Genomic DNA, 19,281 nt, shown 5'->3' on the forward strand with positions numbered 1-19,281 from the left:
TTGGCAAAGTTTTAGTTGCTGGCATCAGTGAAGAAACAAAACTTCAGTCAGAGCTTTTTGCTCTTTTTATATGTGTGCATGTCTGTGCATTAACATTCATACAGCACACATTGAAGCAGTTGGGGTGAGAAATTAACAGTGGAGAGACAGTGTGTAAGATTAGAGGGAGACTGTGACAGGCCAACACCAGCAGCCATATATTTGCTATGTGTAACTGACAGCTTTGATCTGCCCATATGGCCTGTACATATCTTTAACTTGTGAGTCAGAAATCAAATGTCACACTGACAGAGATGGAGGGAGGGGAGAAGACTCATGCTCTGATGTGGGATGACACAGGGTAGTACATGCAAAACATCCACCCACAACCAGTATCATCCTTCCCCACCTATCAGTATGGAAAATATCAGTAGCAGCAGTTTAGATTTCCAGATTTCATTAAACTGGTTTATAATGTGTATCTCCACAGGATTCCCTTCTTTTTCCTGTAGGACAATCGACATGCCTGCATCTACAAACCTAATTGTGTTGTGGACAGGGTGCCAAACATGAGTGTGTGAGGCTGTGAACTTGTTAGCTTGAATCTAAAAAAGGATGTGGAGGAGGAGGGAGATGTTTTTGAGGGAAGAGTTTGACTTGGAATGAAGGCAAAGGGAGATAACGGAGAGGGAGCTGGTGTTCGGGGTCGTCCAATTTCCGCTGCAGGGTTGGGGTCACTCTGTGGAAGCTGCTGACACGGCCTCCCAGGAGCAGGGCTGAAAAGCTCAAAGCTGGACAAAATACAAGAAACACAAGGCACACAACAAAGTATTTGACCCTTGAGGCGGTGTTTAGTGTAAACACGGATAAGTCTGATCATCTGAGTGTTTGCAGAGAACCACACTGGGGAACGTGCTCTGTCCATGCTCTTTGCACACACACAACATTGCACTTCATTATAACATAGTCATGCCCGTGGTCTTGCATACCGTGTCACAACACTAATCTTCATCTTCTCTAGTGTTTGTTAACGGTTGACCTGTTAAACATGACCTTTCTTAAAGCCTTTCTAATCCCAGGTGGTCTCTGAGCTGGGTGATAAATGACAACACTGAGCCAACAGCTTGTTAGCACAGGGAGCTAGGTTACAAGTTTGCTGTGCAGAAGACTGGCTGTGAATACAGGGTATTATGAGGCACAGGGGGTTCAGGAGCAGCTCACTTTGCCACAGTTTAATCCAGGAAGCCATGCTCCGACTTCATCTGTCGACACCAGATTTAACATTTTAAAACTTCCAATATGGGAGGCTACAACGTAACCTTTTTCCCTGCCTATAAAAAGTTATTTTTAATTGCATAGTTTGATTAAATGCAAATTTTACAAACTTCCAAAAATATTTTGCCACAGATGTGAAACTCTTAAAATACTATTCCCTAATATGTGACAAAGGTCTAGACGAGAAAATATTGAACAAAAGGCTTAAAGTTCAAAATAAGTAAAGCAGAAAAACAGGAGATGTGAGTCTGTTCTTTCTTCTTCTTGCTTCTGGTCTCATCCGTCATCCACACTTTCTGATTTTCTGGTTGCTGTCTAACCCCTACTTCCATCAGTAACTGCCTCGCACTAGGAGTCGAGGTGGACTGAGTCATATATCAGGGGGAGTGTGCGGAGCAGAGCAGGCTACGAGAGATTAGAGGTGAGAGGAGTGTGCTGCTGATTTATTACCATCCGTTAGCTGGTTAAAAGAGGCTAAGTGAGCCAGTCGGCTCAGGGAGGTGAGATGGAAGAGATTAGCCTACATAAAGAGTGATGGAGGGAGATCTGTGACGCGAGCCAGTGACTCCCGAACTCCTCTCTTTTGTATACTCTTTATTCTCCCTCATTCCTTCTGCGCTACTCTTTATCTTCTTCAGCCACACTTCCTCCCCATGAGTATGCCATGTCTTTGTAAAGCACCAATACCAGTAGCTGCCTGTTTGAGAAGTGATTAATGACGTTCTCTGCATTTTTAAATCATTATGCAACCAGTGACAGTGACAGTGCTGCTTTTCTTGCATGCAGGCTTGGTCACATATAAATCAATGGTATATCTATCACATGTTAAAACTTCTTGTGTTTAAAATGCTGGTAAAATACGTTTGACGCAGCAGTGGGGGAGGTGGTAAATGGCTTGCACCATGGAAAATTTACACCACATGTTATTTACAAAACCAGACATTTATTAATAAATTAACTAATTAGCACTAGGAAGCAGTGGGGGGCAAAGTAAATCAGAGTGCTATTGAGTTCATTATTGAAATTGAATAGTAATGAAACGACACATTCTGACAGGAGGTTGAAGGAACTAAATGCATCATTTCTGCATTATGCCTTTTTTAGGCTATTTTTTTCTGTCTTTCAGTTACAGATATTGAGAAGTACTGACAAAAACAACCCGTTGTGATAGCACTGTATAATAGGGCTGCTCGATTATGGCAAAAATGATAATCACAATTATTTTCACTGAAATTGAGATCTCGATTATTTGACGATATTTATTTAACCCTTTAAGACCTACCATAGAACCAAGTCCGCCAGAGCTTATATATATATATTTTTTTACATGCTGTAGTGCCATTTTTGGGAGCATTTCAAGTTGCTATACATCAATACAACTGTTATAGCCCATATTTTAATAATATGTATGCATTAAGTCCATAGTAATTACATTAATTACAAAAAAGTGCAATAAACTACAAAAAAATTGAAAATCGTTTTTGTTTTTTTACATATATATTTCTACTTGGAGAAATTTAAGAGGTTTATCCCTCAAAACTTTAAATACAAAAAAGTTGCAAAAAATAGTTTCCCACCATAGGAAATTTATTTTGAGCGTCTTCATAGTTTTATTTTGGAGATACAGCAATTTTTATATACTGCAGGAAAAACAAAAAACAATCCTATGATGCAAATTTGCAAAGAAAACAGCAGGTGCATCAAAATAAACTATTTCCAGCAGTGCAATTCGAGTTCTAAGCATCACAGAAACTATTCAGAAAAGTCAAACATGACCAGTATAGGCTTTTAAGGCCTACAAGTAAAGAACTACATTTTCCGCGAAAATGACATTACTTCCGGTTTCAGACAGGAAATGGCGGACATGCGATAGTTTGCGTTTCCATCGTTTTCATTGTGGGAAGTGTTACGAACAGCTGATCTGATCGGCAAAGCTGTTTCTGGAATATTATGTTTTTGTTCCTGCAAGCGCTTTTTATGCAATTTTTGCAAAGCTTTATGTGGAAGGAAACCGTGACCGAGGACAAGCTGATGGCATAAGATGTAAGTACAACTCCTCTGGTTTCATATGCAAAACTAATTATTGCGCTAGCTTACGCGGTTCCGGTTCTACAGGGATTTAAAGGGTTAACAATAACAATGTATTGGATAATGACTTTAAAAAATAATATAAAATAGTGTGCAAATACTGATAACAGTGCAAATGTTTGCAATATAAAAAATAAATGAAAAATGTAAACATCTATGTTTAGTGAACTTTGCAGTGTTGCTCTGTGGTGCAGCTATGACACCATAGCAAAGTTTACACACTATGTCTAATTGAGCCCAGTTCTGACTCCGCGAACCCATAATGTTTCCACACCACTGAAGTTTTTTTTACCTCTCTTTTCAACCAACGGCAGTCACTCTCCTCTCGAAATAACTTCTGCTTAGCTTTCCGAGCTTCCCTCGGGTCCTCTTAATTGTTGTGACACATTCGAGATGCAGAGAAGTGCGCTCGAATTGCCACACGGAGCAGCGCGAGAGTAAAGCATGAGGGAGGGGCTAATAATCGGCTCAGTCATTTGCAATGATCGTTGAAAGCCCAGATCGTAATCGTGATTAAAATTCGATTAATTGAGCAGCCCTACTGTATAATGAATTATTTTGTACCCAGCTGTAATAGAAATATGAGGTAATAAAGGATTTGAAGATAATAATTCTTAAACATGTCACTGATTTTGGACATTTTAGGGCCTCAGTATTAGCAATTTGGCTATCTTTGTTATTTCTTTGAAGCCACAAGTTACCATATTTGGCAAGTTGCAATCATAAGCTGCAGAAACGCGAGGAGTGGGGGATACAGTCTTAAAACTCTGCTTTAGCAGCTTGTAACCACATCACTGGCTTCCATCCACCATTTGCTCTTCCTGTCATACGGAGCGCAACTAACGAGCACCCCAGCGATGCTAGATTGAGTCACAGTTAGTGTTAACACTTGTGTGCTGTTGAAGTAGCTTGCTTTTTTCCAGGTATAGAATCATTATTCAAGGCTGACCTGCTGCTGCTCACTCTTAGACATGTCTGGGCTTGTGTCATTGTTGTGCTCGCTTGGGAATGTAAACACATGGCATCGCTATATCATTGGTATCACGAGGTGGAACCTTTGTTTTATTTTTATTTTTCATCATGTAAAGGCACAGGCGTAATGGACACAAATTGTTTGTTTCCATGGTGCAGGCTGTAAGGGTTTATTTGCTTCAGGGAGCGAGAAAAATGCGAAAAATTAAAGTATTTTGACCTCTGAGGTCTAAACTAACACAAAATGATTGCTCCTGTTCATCAGCAGCGCATTCAATGCACACTGAGAGCTTCCCGACTACTTAAAATGCTGGGATTTGACAGAAGCAGCAGATAGAAATAGAAAAGCGCTATCTATGGCTCTGGAAGAGGCTATATGCGTCGCAGCACTTGTGTGCTGGACATCCGCTCTGTAAGCTGTTTCTCGTCTTAACCTTGGTGTCAGTGTGTCAGGTTGAACATTTGTTTTTTGTGTGGGGAATAAAAGAGTAAGACGCATTCCCCACATCCGTTTCTTCTTGTAGATGAAGTGTAGGTCAGGGGTTTGGTGCGCTCTGGTGAGTTCATGTGTCGCTCAGGGCCATGTACTGTATGCACAGATGGGACATTTCTCACAACCGCTGGGGATTTCACCTCACCGAGTAACCTTGATGACGTGGAAGCTACTGCACTGACTAAACTAGACCGTGCTTCAGAAGGAAATGTTAGTGCTGACTGAATGAAATTAAATCTGCAGTCTTGATTTTGATAAGGTTCTGGGCCTTTATGTTGCAATTTCCCTGTGTTGTTTTCTTTCTTTTTTTGGTCCCTTTGCTTCTCCTTTTTCATGTTGTATTTGGCCTCATTGTAGTTATCCACACTGCCTGCATGTGTGCTTGTTTGATTCAGGGTGTGTGTCCTCATGTACACCTCAATCTTTGCCTGTGTTTGCACATGACCTGTGCGTGTGTGTGTTCCTCCATTATCTCCTGCACTGCCCGGCTCTCTCTTCCTCCTCATTGTTCTGCCTCTCTGCCTGTGCTGGGAGTCTGGAACAGGAGCTTGCAGGAAATCTCGTCACTTGTTGTGCAAAAGGGAAAGCAAACAGCGAGATGCACAAACACAGGAAGAGCTGCTTCCCTCACGTGGGCCCCGGCTGGGCATCTGTCGCTCCTTTGCGTTTATCATAACGCAGAAACGTGAGCGGCGTCTCTAACCGCACGTGCCTTTCTTTCCATCTTTCTGTCTCCTCGTCTTAGTCAACTTGTCACTGTCAGTTCCGTCTGTGCAGCTGCATTTCATGCCTGAGTGCTAATAAACAAGAAAGACCAGAAAATAATACATACAATTCATGAACGTGACGATTATCACAAGTGGAATTTGTGTCTTTAAACAACATCTTTGCACTAGCTGCCCGAAAAACTTTAATAACAGACATAAATTCTTCATTGTGGCTCTTCTGTGTTGCTCGGAGCAGATGACCTTGCTTTATTACTTTGTCTAGCCTTACATTACGGCGAACCCTTCACTGGTGCTGGTTTATTGGAGTTATCTATCAGAATATAATTTCTGAATGGTAAATGGCCTGTATTTGTATAGCGCTTTACACGTTCAGTCATTCACTCATTCACACACACATTCACACACTGGTGATGGCAGCTACATTGTAGCCACAGCTGCCCTGGGGCGCACTGACAGAGGCGAGGCTGCCGGACACTGGCGCCACCGGGCCCTCTGACCACCACCAGTAGGCAACGGGTGAAGTGTCTTGCCCAAGGACACAACGACTGAGACTGTCTGAGCCGGGGCTCAAACCGGCAACCTTCTGATTACAAGACAAACTGCCAACTCGTGAGCCACAATTGCCCAACAGCTAAAAGGTGAGCAGTTTGCACAGAGGCGTTTGGTCACTGGTCTCCACAGACTGCACAGTAGCTGCAACCTGGACAATGCTAGTCTTCATACAAACACACTGCTGAACATGCCAGCTGTTGCATAACCACTGTCAGGTGTGGGCTACATACTTCAGCACTGTCAGTGTTTCAGTGGGTTTCCAGTGTCGGGCTCAGTTTCCTGGGGAAGGAGTTTTTCGGCATTAGCATAGAGCTGTTTGGGGCTAAACTAGAGATGCTCCATTTGCTCAGCAAACACTTTCTGTGGCATTTTCACACAACCCCGCGGTTGAATAAATTATTTCTGGAATTTGAGTCTAAGTTACACACAGCCTCATTCGTATTACACAGCTCAGTGTTTGGTCACAAAGGGTCACTGTCCAATAGTTAACACTGTACAAACCAGCGTGATGTACACAAAATGTTTGCATGAAGCTTAGTGATGCAGTTGCTGTGCATTATGTTTTAAGTAGAGAATGAAAATTATGAAGTTCAGTATTGCAGTGAAATTAATAAGGGGACAAGAGGCCATAACGGCAACAATTAGAGCATTCATATAGAGCCTGCTGTCAATAAAAATAAATAAATAAAACTAATCAATGTTGCAATAAAGTATAAAAATAACTAAAAAAACTATGTGTACTGTAGTATAGATTTTCCACGTTTTTAATCCATTTTAAATCTTTAGTGCAGAAAAACTTTTAAAGGATGTTTTTGCCACTGTAATCTTAAAATGTTTTTTTTAATTAAAAAAAACAAAAACACACTCACTCACATATTGTGAGCCTCTGATGGAGTCCTGCATTGATCTGGTCCCAGATTTAACAGCCACACCAGTATGTGTGGTCTGGAAAGGTATGGCGTGCGAGTTGACTGCACAGATGACTGCCTCTTTTTGTGATGTAAAATGTGAGATAAGTAAAAATAGCCTTGAATGTTATTTAAATGTGAGTGAAAGAACCCTCTAACAAGGACGTTTATGTTTTGTCTTCAAGTTCAGATGTTACAGCTTGAGTTCATGCTCCTCTATATCTGTTATCGTCTAGACCATCCTTAGCTGGTCCGACCAGTTGGCCAGGCTCCATTTTTCTCTTTCTACAATCATAGGAAGTAAAGCACAGCTGTGGCTCTCTTTTCTAAGAGAAAAGACTAAGAACTTATAGTGATGTCCATAGAATGTGGTTTTAAGCTGTTTTTTAATGCCACAAGAGGGCAGCACATCTACAGGTTACATGACTTTTCACCAGAAAGGAACATGTCTGTGGATAAAAAATGATTACCTGCTAGGAGTTGGGTAACTTCATTTGCTTAATCATTGATTTTTAGCAGGTCATATAAGGTCACTATTTTCCAAGAGATGGTGGAATATGCTCAGTCTCATGTGTGTTGAAGACTGAGAAAAGCGATGAAGATACTCTGGTTGCAGGATAAATGTAGATAAAGTACGAGTTGAGATAACGGAAGGAGAGGAGAGATCCAGTGGGCATGAAATCAGATCTTGTTGTTGCATAATCATGGCTTGCAGGCCTTCCCAGTGTGCACCAGGCTCGATGCAGTCCAGTATCACATGACTGTACCAAGCAGCTGCAGTTTTAAACCAGTGATACCAGTACACCACCAGCCTGAGGCTGATTGGGATCACTAGTTCTGTTCTTATTTGTGCTGAGGCATGCTCTGTTTTTCCCCTAAAACACACACACAAAGTGGGCGGTTCAAGTCCTCATTGTGTCCTCTCATCTGTAGTTTATTCCCATCAGTGTGTAACCATTTTTTTTAACCTGCAAACATCTTCTGCAGAGTCCTTGCTTCTCATTGGCTCCTGTCATTCATGTCATAACGTCCTGCCTTTCACATATCAGCAATACCATGACACTGAGAGCCCGGATCTTCTTGACATAGCCTTCCTCCGTCATCTGTCTTCTCTTTTTCCCTTTATCTCTAATTCAAAGCCTTTATTCACATGCCAGCAATACCAGACAGCATACCAGTCGTCAGGACATCAGCGGCGGCCCGCACCTCTTCCTGCAGCTTTCCTCCCCTTCCTGCTGTCTTTCTCTCATGACTGTTTCTCAGCTCATGCGTGCCACAGGAATAATGAGAAAGCGTTTACTTTAGCTTGAGCAGTACATTATTTCTTTTTAACAGCAGGTGGCACCAAAGTCCCACCATCCTGAGAAAATAAAATCACCACTGTCTTTTAATTTACTGTGTCACATCTGCCCCTCGTGAATCTATCTTCACAGGCTTTGTGGTGCTACCCATCCTGGTGGCAGAAGCCCAAAAAGGTGGACAAGCAGTTCTCTTGCTTCTGTTTCAGGCCACGATGTGAAAGACAGACACACACAGAAAGACCGACCGCCTCCTGGCGTCACCCAGCCTGGCTGTGTATATATAGGCTCTTTCATACCACACCGCTTGGCTCGGCCCCAGCTCACATATACCTCTGCTGTGCTGTTTTTGTGTGCGTAAACATTTTTGGAGTGTGCCCACTTGTGTTGGAAAGAAAAACAGCATGTGTTTGGTTCTTGGCAGCAAAACCCTATGTACATTAAATTGCATAATACAAACATGGTAGTGGTTTCGTAAGACTTTTTTGGCACTGAAGTAGGGAGTTGTGTGGTTTCTGTCAGTATCACCTCTGTCAGTGCTGGGAAACTTGGAGACTCTAAAGCTGGCCTCTCTTCTTATACATGCACTCAGGTTCCTGGAGCCTTGATATACTGTGTGTGTGTGTCTGTGTGTGTTTGTGCATTGCGGTCCACCAGAGTATTCCTGGAAAGCTTCAGAGCAGGAGCGAGGGTTGAAGGGGGCAGGGCTATTCCACAGCCACACACCAGCCAATGATGACCGCTTTCTGGAAGCTTCCCTGTCATTAAAAACGAGGCAGAGAAATGAACAGAGAAGGTTTATGGGTATTTTATTTTAACCTCTGTGCCCTCAGAAGCTTCATCTTTTAGACAGGAAAAAAAAAGAGAGGGAGAGAGTAAAGGCATTGCTGTTTGGCTGGCAACTTTTATCCTCATTAGTATGCAAGGAGATGCACTTACAGTTCACCACATTGTTGCACAACAAGAATAAGAGTGTAGGGAGGGATGGGCTGGATGGAGAGAAGTGATGCCAGGTGGAGGAAATGGAGGAATCAGCATAAGAATTGCAAAAGAAGAAAGCTCAAATTAACTTAATGAAGGGGCTGCAAACAGAGCAATAAATCAGGGATAGTTGAGGTGCAGGAAGACTGAATAGGAGGAGCATCAATAAAACCCATGCTAATTGTGCCTCCGTGGTCTGCAGCGTTCACTGCCCCACACCTTTTAAAAGTCACGTTTTCTTGCTGTTGATATTCTCCCTCATACTCCTGCCTCCTGTTGTCTTCCTCCTCCTCTTCTCTACCTCCAGCTGCTGTTGTGCAACTCTGCAGTGACTGATGGAGCAGCTACAGCAGTGCCATTGATCAGCACTTTTGGTGCCAAGCTGCTCTTATTGTAATAAACGACTTGGAGCTATGAAACCAGTCCCGAGTATTTTGCGGCAGCAGAGGAAACACGCACACAAATGCCACACTGCACTTTTGCACTTATATATGATGTAATGCGGAATAAGTTGGATTACTTTTAAACTTAACCGCATGCCTGGATTCATTATTTTGTGCTTCTAATCCCTCAGGACACGTGCGCAAAACGTAATGAGATCTTTTATTTTGCTATTAGAGAAATTATTAACCAAGTAACTCAGGATTCTTTAAACCATATCCTCCTAGATTAGCTGGGCTTTCCCTGTAATTAAGCTGCTGTTGGAGAATTTAGAGCAAATGTAACATTTCTAAAACCCTAATTTGCCGTTACTGCAACACACAATGCTGTCCTGGATTTTGAGCCTTCATTGCATGTCATCTTCCCCTTCTCAAAGCTTACTCAGCCGTATAAGAAAACCACATCTCCTCTTCGCTTTCTGTGGTCTGGCTGTCTACCAAATTTTAGCTCCATTCTTGCCCTCTTTTCTCCTCTCCAACTCCTCCAAACAGTTTTTTTTTTTTTTTTTTTTTAACAAATCCATTAAAAAGCCAAGCTTGACAAAACAACAGCTTTGCTTTATCTTTGGTTGTAGTCGGTGTACACAGATTATCAGGTGGTGTGAAGATTATCTGCCAGGTGAAAGAGCCCCCCCCCCCCCCCCCCCCCCCCCCCCCGATGGAAACAGACACACATGGGCCTAGCTTGAGGGGATCCAGTCTCACCTTTATGTCCGCTTAAATTATCCTCCAACTCATTTCATTATCATTTCTAAGGAAGGTGCTGGGAAAAAATGTGGCTATTACTCACTAGCAAGTCAGGATTGATCATTGTGCTCATCTGTACCTAATGCACGGTCAAGAGTTCCTTGGTATAGTAGATGGGGATTAATAGGCATACCCACCCACCCCCTTTTTATCATTACAAACCAACCATGTAATCAGCTGTGATTACCGTAGTTTTTCTTTATTAAACCACATCCTGTTAAAATCTTAATCCAGTGTTTATATGCCAGTAACAAAAGAGCCGAATAGTGCTCCTGGAGTTTAATGTAAAGTGACTATATGCGCGTTAGAAAGCCACAGATACACCTGGAAGGACTACTTTGGATTTAAATGGCATTAATGGATCCTCAGCCCTATTCTTAGCGTCAAATCTGTCTCACCCTTCAGGCGCTGACAAGATCCGTGTTGGGGTGGTGGCGTCTGGTTTGCGTTCAGCCTATATGGAGGAATATAAATGCGTATTTTTAGCTCCGCTGATAGGAAACGCGGTTGAAACATGAGATCCTCCGCGGGACCCTGTGTGGAGAGAAGAAAACTGACTCGCTTCGATCATCATTCTCCATAAAGGGACCTTTTTTGTTTTGTTTTTTAATGTTTTATTGTGTTTAGGGGTCACTTTTATATCGGTTTTATGCCGCCGAGTGGAGCCTGAGGAAGGGATGTAGATGTGGTAATATTGAAAGGATTCAAGTTACATTGCTTTCCTCTCTTTTGGAGTAAAGCGCGCTGGTTTGCGTCAGCGAGGCTGTGGACACAAAGCCGAGCAGTCTCAACCAGACTTCGTGTTAATATCACTAGATTTTTTCCAACTTACACCGACCACATGTCACCGGTACGAGGTCTGGCTTTGTTCTAATCGCAACTCCTGCAGCATGAAGACTCGTTAACCCTGCCCCATGCACGGAAACTAAATCGAGTCGGGAACCAAAGGAGTAGGAGGAGGAGGAAGAAAAGAAGGAGGCGACGGGGTGGAGGACTGGGGAGAGGAACGGTAGAAAGAAACAGTTGTGGAGGAGAGAGGGAGAGGTCTGCAACAAAAAAACGAGAAAAGGCGTTTGTTTGTTCTGCAGCGGTCCGGAGGGAGACGCGGCGCTGTTCGTTTGTTTCGAGCTGCGACAATAAGAAAGAAACACCATCAATTCTGGATTTCTTTATCCGCTTCCTGTCATCCAGGATGAGATTCAAAAGGAACGGGTCCTATACGTTAAATAGGTAAGAGTGCGGAGCAGTGCTGCCAGCGTGTGTCTGTATGGAGCGCGGGGGGAGACGTGTTGTCATATCCTGAGCTCCTAAATCAGTTCACGTTCTCTCGTAGTGCTCCGAGGTCTCTTTATGGCATCTCTGTAATGTTCTAGAGTAACGCTTCATGTTGCTAACGGAGAGTTTGGCTACTTTTCTACTGCAACATCAGCGATATTGCTGTGGCATTAGCTGCAGCTTGAGTCTTTGAAGGCTTGGTCTCTGCTGGCGTGGACATTAGAGGAAACTTTGTATTTATTTATAATGCACTTACACAATTTGAGTGAGTTTGCCATTTTAATGACAGCCTCAGAGTTGATTACCTTAAAAGCATTGGTTGATCAGACGGCTGTTAAATCCTTTAGTGTGTCAGCTCGTTTAACCGTTGGTGCCCTTTCACCAGCGTGGTACCCATGTGTAATTCAAGTTTCTGTAGCTGGATGGGGAGAAAAACCTGTTGGTCTCGCTTTTTTAGGGGTTGGGCTCTTTCTTTTGTTTTCCCTCTTCTCACTTAGGGAAACTGTGTTTTGTCCCTCTCTCCCTTCTTTATCCTCCCCTCGCTTTCCCCTTCCCAGGAATACCCTTTCTTGAGGTTACATCACCTAGCAACTTTGTATGTAGCGGCATGAATGATGTACCTCTGCCCCCCCCCCCCTCCCCAACCGACCTTGCCTTTGCATGGTTGCAACAGCCTTCATTCATATACCAGTGTTTCAAAACCAATCACGAGTCAGGTCTTTCCACTGCTCATCGGTTCACTTTGTCTCTTTCTCTCTCCTCATCGTTATCAGTCCAAGTCACACGTTTGTACAAAAAAGTTTTTTCTGCTTTCCTCCAAATGAGTCATGCACAGCCCGTGCAACCGTTACTCCGGATGTCTTGATTTTATGGTTGGCTTGACTTATTTGGCAAAAACACACGCAGATGGAGACCCACAAGAAGCTGGTCACATTGTTGAAAGTGACAGTTGATTCAATGGCAGTTTCATTTCTTCCCCTTTCCCCTTGGCACTCCTTTTCCCCTTTGGCTTGTTATAAGATGTAGGACTTTCCGCTGTGCTTTATACACACACACACACACACACACACACACACACACACACACACACACACACACACACACACACCACATCCTGACTCTCAGGTGCTTGGAAACAAAGGGGGCTAACGAGTGCCAACACTCATTTCATCACGCGGTTGAAAATGCGAGTGATATTATCACTGCATACGCGCTCAACCTCTTTCTTTTTTTCACTTAGGAAGTGTGTGTGTGATGTAGTCATGCTCCACATATACTTTCACATCTGTGTGGATGCAGGTGAGAGAGAGAGAGGAATAATTAAGCTATGACAGAGGAGGCCTTAAAGCTGAAGCTCCTGTTAGCACTTCTCCAGGGAGCAGAAGGAAGAAGATGAGGAGGAGGAGAGCTGACGTCATTGCTGCTGCGGTGCTTCTTTGTCATCTTGCATCTCAAAAACTTGTGCGCAGCAGGGTAAGAATAGGTTAGGCGAGAGAGTCTACAATCACTGCTGGCTTTTTTTGTTCGTTTGTTTTTTGTTTTTTTTCCACATTCATCTCACAGTTCAGAGCTTCTTTGAGAACTCAACGGCAGAAAAAGAGCAAAGCCCCCCTTCGCTGCGGTTACATAACTGCCATCTTCTGAAGGTGACTGTCTCCTGGCTCTGCTATCTCAGTCTTTTTCTTGGCAGGCTGCAGTGATTTGTTTTCACTAAACAGCAGAGTGGATTCGGTCTCTTTGACATTGAAGCGTCAGTATTCACTGGCATAGGCTGCCTTCGTTATGCTCAGTTAATCCTGTGTTTGTCTGGTGTGTCCGGCAGTGTCTGAAGCCTTCGATTTAAGCAGCAGACATTGATCTGTTCTCTGCAGTCCCTTAAAGTGCTTATGTGTGTTTTGAGCAGCGAGGAAGTGAATGATGGGGAGCAAAAGAAGCTGAATGTTTTTATTTGTGTCCTTCTCCTTATTTGCCCGCATCATAACTAGAGTACTCTGCAGTGATTGGCTCACTTCCTGGAGGCTTGTCTCTGCGCTATCCCCTCCCTTACCGTACCTATGCATCATTTATATGAATGAACAGTCACAGGCACTTATATGTGCTCAAAACGCTGTAGAACCTTGTGCTGCGTGTTCATTCCTGTGTTCAGTCCTTTCTCGATATTAATGCAAGAGCTGGCAATCACCTTTCTGCAGTTACGATGACGGTGCAAAACTGCGGGTCTGTCAGCTTCCTGAACTCCTCGACTTTCTGCAGAGGTTGGACAGGATTTGACTCAGACTTCGATTTAGTAAACATTGTGTGTTTGGTCTGCGATGGGTGGAGATGGGATGTTTAGCCCTTGTTTAGGATGTATACAGATGTCAAGATTACTGCCTCCCAGGGATTTTCACCCCCCGCTCCCCTGCCCCCCAATGTCCCTCCTTTTCGCTCTACCCTGCAGTCCACCATGTACTGCCCAGCAGTCAGCAGTTTGTTTATGGGACTCTGTTTGCCAAGCTAATCTTCCCGCCTTTCAAGTGTGAGCCAGCAAGTGGGAGGGAGGGAGAGAGGGAGAGAGAGCGAGCGCAAGAGTGTGAAAGTGAAGCAGGCAGTTGCAGTAGTTGGAAAGGAGCGAGAAAGAGAAACCTGCTCAGAGAAGTGCGTCTAGTTTTGTGAATGGTTGTTTGTTTTGAGGTGTTTTTCTCTGCCCGTCCAGCCAGCTTCGTGCGTGACCTGCGTTGAAGTCGAAGGTCTTTGCAGCAGACATATGATTACACTCAGTGCTACGTTGGAGCTGGGAGCAGTTTTCCTGGTGCACCTGTAGCAGAGTTTCAAACGGGAGCAAAAACGGGGAGGTGAAACGGTATATAGGGTGCTGTGGTTTGGAGCATCGTCACCTTGGCTCTGCTTGATCGACTGCTGGATGGGGGTGCTGGTGTGCTGTGACTGCTTCTTCTATAGGTATATTTTACGTGTCGACTCTTGACCTTTCATTCCCCTTTTGTTGTTGTTGTTTCTTGCTGTTGAGAGTATAATTTCTAGCAGTCTTTAAGTTAAACTTCAACTTCTCCATCTGATCCCTCCTCCCGTTTCCTCTCCTGCCCACTCGCTCTCTGTTATTGTGCTGCGGTTTGGGGGAGACTTTTGAGGACACTGCTGCTGTAACAGGCAGATATTCTGCTGTAGTCAGACACACACTGTATCTTGAATTGTGGGGAGGGCAAGAGGAGGGGGGGAGGCACGGAGTTGCAGACAAGGGGATGTCGATGGCTCATAGCCAGGCTCCTATAGCTGAACAGAGAAGCGGAGTGCTAGACTTTGGAGGTTATGGGTTTTGTTTGGAGGGTAGGTTAGAACTGGTTGAAATAAAATGGAATACAGCCAAAAGGTAGCTCGTCAGTCATGCTTGCCCAGCTTCTCCTCTCATCCTGTTGTGTGCCCCTTTGGCTGTGCAACACTGTTTGTTTTTTTTGGACACAGTGTTCCAGCATAAAGGGACAGGGGAACGTTTTTCCTCGTCTTCTGTTTCCCCTGGTGTTTGCAGAACACTGGACTTAACAGACTTTGCTCTTTAAAAGAAAAAAGTAAATGTTCCCAGTTTGTTTTTTTGTCCCCCCCCCCCCTCCCGCAGATAGACCTAGCACGGCTATGCAGAGCTTTAGTTTTAAAAAAATCTGACTGGCTTACTGGCATGCACGTAGCTGGTTATTGTGCTTGAAAGAGAGGCTAAGATGATATAGGCTCTTGGGCAGTTGGAGCAGAAAGATTCTGGTTCTTCTCTCTTGTGGTTTTAGAGCTAGCCACTCGAAGCGTGCCCCAACTGCTGTATAAAGTCTAAATATAGCTTTCTAGTCTTAAAGGACCATTTTGATGGTGAGGGTAAAATTGTAGCTTTAACACATCCACCACAGCTGGATTCGATTAGGCCTCAGTGGGATTCAGAACTTTGTTTACACTTCATCGCTACTTTTAGCATGAATAACAGCCTGTCGTTTCTGTGTGTGCGTAATGTAAATCTAAAGCTCTGCATGTGTTAAATGCTGTTGGTGAAATGCACACAGAAGCCTGGTAAAGGCAGGGCTTATGCCAGAACTATTTAACTATTCTCCCCCCATCATGGTGAAGGCAGGGGTGGGACCTGATCCTGATGTCTCTTGGGCTCATTAAGCCAAAATGGGCTCTCAGGTCTATTTTTAGCTCTTCTCTTCCTTTGCGACTTCATCAGCCAATCAGATGTCTTGGCAGTGATGTTATATTTCTTGATTAATGTGTGTTTTAGGAGGCACACCCATCTGAACGGGTCCTCGTTGACCTCGACTCGAGGCAGCCCTGGGTCCGCTGGGCTCCGGTGTTTAAGCTTTCAACGGTAGCATTGTGTGAAGTAGAAAACGCCTGCCAGCACTCCAACAATCACTGTCAACTCCAATGTCGATCATGTCATTTAGAACAAAGCCATCTGAAACGTCTGTCGTCGTATGACGCAAGTAAAATAAAACTGACTTGGCTTTAATTACTTGGCCGTTGTATTATGTTTCTGTCCAGTCAGTAGCTTTGATTTTTATACATAGGCAAAATCGGGGGAGGAAACATGTGTATAGGCAAGATAAAAATTGCTTTCAAGTCTAAAATATGCAAGTGGCATCATTCTAATGGCCAGCAGGGGGCAGAATTCAGGGGTATAGAATTCTACATGGACATAAACCGTATTACCTCTGGAAATGTTATCCAAATAACTTAACCGATAAAGCAGGGACTGCAGTCACTTTGCTGTGAGAGTGCTGATACATTTAGCCAATATAATATAATACTTTAATTTGAATGATGAAATATCTGAAAATTAACTGCAAACATATTATTAGAAGCATATTGTTCGATCACATATATGTAGTGTACTATATCCTAGTGTTTTTGTTTTAATTGAAATTTAACCCTTTTATTACCGATACATTAAAGACAGGAAGCTAACACGGCCACGTCTACATGTTCGTGCCACTGTTTTAATCTTGCGTGCTTCATTTCTTTCTTTCTGTTGGTAGATTGTCTCGTCTAACCAAGGGAGCAGAAAATACTTCTTATTCTTGCTGAGCGTGACTGTCCTGATGAGTTTCGATTAAATAGCTGAATTAAAATGGTTTCAGTCTCGTTGGCGGTTATCTAAGGAACCCCTCACTAAGATCTTTATGTATTGTAACTAGAGCTGGGCGATATGAGATTTTTTCATATCACGATATGTTTTTTTCATTTCAGGCGATAACGATATCTATCACGATATAAGCCAAATAACTATATTTGTAAGATTTAAATGTGCCGTTGCTCACAAGTAAAATGTGAAATAATCAGCAGCTTGTTTTTAAATATTTATTTCCCATAATAAGTTCAACAGGGTAGATGTACTTAAGGAACATGAGACTTTTTCAGCTAAATAAAGGCAAATATTGCAAACTACACAAAAGGCAGCCGCTAAAGCGTTTAAGTTTCAAAATAGAACAAATGAAACAGACTAAATTGTCAATTCCACTTAGAAACAAAATATTAATTCTAAAAATAAATCTTAGTTTGTTTTACAGAAGAACAGACAAAACTGACTAACTTTTGTCAATATCAAATAAACTGAGAACTAAAAGGAAATTCTCAATCTCTCCTTGTTGTATAGCTTAGCTTTTCAAACAGTTTTAACAGTTACTTTAGTCTGACAAAAGCCGAATGATGAATTAGCGCTTCCAGTCAGAGACTGAGGCTACGTCCACACGTACACGGGTATTTTTGAAAACTGAGATTTTCCGTTTTCGTTTTAAAAAAATAATCCCGTCCACACATAAAGGCAGAAATGAAGGAAAACGCTGCTATGAACATGCCAAAGCAGCAGGTGGCGCTAGATTCCTAACCGTGCAGAAATGTTGGCCAATCAGAAGTCTAGAAGCCTCGGTGGGAAAAAGTAAACAAAGCTGGGGCATAGAAGCAGAACCGAGTCGTATGTGTGGAGGGACAGTAACTGTGTGTATATGTAAGCATTTAAACACTGCAGAGAGTAGAATTAACAGTAACACTATTGTAGAAATTCATTTCACCGAAACAATAACGTGGCGCACAGTGTGACGCATGCACCAGTTTATTGTATTTCCAGACTTGCTTTCGGCACAATTTACAGTGCACGCTACTCTGTTTTTTGTCAGACTTGAAATAGCTGAAATACCTTCACACTACGGAACTTCTATGGCTCTTCCGTTCGACAATCTCTCCGGCATTGGAACCATCATCTGTTTTCTCTTCGGTCACGCTCGGTTGATTTTTCTAGTCGGCACACTCATTTCCTCCATTACCCGCTGGCTGCTTCCCAAACAAACACACGTGCGGCTTGGCACTTGTGCTGTACGTAACAAGTCACGCGACGTGACGCTGCGGCTGTGATTGGTTCGGCTCTGCGCTACTTAATTTGGATTGGCTGACCTTTTTTTTTTTTTTTTTTTTTTTTAAGAGGACAAGAGCGGCGAGGTCTATCGCGATAGCTTAATTTCTCTATCGAGTAAAAGTTATATCGCGATACATATCGTTATCGTTCTATCGCCCAGCTCTAATTGTAACGTGTAGAAACCATTCTCGTGCTCTCACATACTCTTTGCACCCACAAACTCACAAGAATTGATTTTTCCAGGGTCTCTTCCAACGCAACACTCCTGAGGCAACTACTGCTGTTGGAGTTGAATCCAAGGTCAGGGTTTCATTCAGTTTTTGAATGTCAGAGTTGTGGTCGTCAGACCTCTCTACACAATTACAGCATGAAACAAAGAGAAAATTTCAGTTTTGGCAGCATTTTGTGGTTCAGCGTTTCTCTACCCGTAAGACATGTTGCTGACACGTCGCTGGAAAGCGGCTGCAGTCAGACTGTAAGGCTCCATCACATGACAAAGCTTGTGTATGTTTGCTTGCAGTGGGTCACTTGGTTAGTTTTATAATGTGTGGTGTAGAACAATAGCTGTGTGTCGTACTAGCAGAGCAGACCATACTGGATGCCATGTGTCTCTCATTAGGCTGTCTTTGGCAGACCGGGCTGCTGTCACAGAGCTGAGCTCAACAAGAACACCATTCTCCACCAACAAGCCCCGCGATCCTTCCCCTCAGCCCAGCGGGCTCCCTTATTCTGTGGCTCACGGTCACTCAGATTGATTGGAAATGCTCAAATTTTTCAGGAAAGTTTGTTGAAACGACTAATGCCTAGGCATGCCATATAACCATTATCTATTCAATTCCTGGAAAAAGTGAATGGAATTATTTCCTGTGGCTTTGTGTTGTACAATAGGCAGCATTTATCATTCCAACTTGAGAAAAAGGCTTACACATCAAATCAAACTGTAAGATCAGCCTTTACATTTTAGATAAGGGCTGTAATATGTAGTCGTTTCTTCTTTTTTTTTAAAATCTGTTGTCCTTGTAACCCGACTAGTGTTTGTCATAAACTACTCCACCCAAATAAATGAGCCATAGAGTTGAAAGTCAACCAGCAGGATATCAAAATCTTAATTCTCACATATATTAGACACTCCCTGACTGGCTGCAAAAAGGCAAATG

The 19,281-nt window shown here is 43.1% G+C and overlaps 1 protein-coding gene across 4 annotated transcripts in view; it reads left to right on the plus strand.

The window, feature by feature from the left end:
- mob2a (MOB kinase activator 2a) overlaps positions 1–19,281 on the plus strand; it is a 57,333-nt gene that overhangs the window by 11,661 nt on the left and 26,391 nt on the right. Inside the window, exon 1 of one of the 4 annotated variants that reach the window (XM_026176522.1) lies at positions 10,858–11,691. The exons of 2 other annotated variants lie outside the window; for them this stretch is intronic. In XM_026176522.1, the coding sequence (XP_026032307.1) occupies positions 11,654–11,691 (38 nt within the window). In that variant the 5' untranslated portion in view covers positions 10,858–11,653. Of the gene's footprint in view, positions 1–10,857; positions 11,692–14,293; positions 14,677–19,281 lie in introns of those variants that run through there. One more of the 4 variants, XM_026176523.1, reaches the window with a different exon arrangement.

The sequence above is a fragment of the Astatotilapia calliptera genome, chromosome 7 (genome assembly GCF_900246225.1).
Source record: "Astatotilapia calliptera chromosome 7, fAstCal1.2, whole genome shotgun sequence".
NCBI classification, from domain to species: Eukaryota; Metazoa; Chordata; class Actinopteri; order Cichliformes; family Cichlidae; genus Astatotilapia; species Astatotilapia calliptera.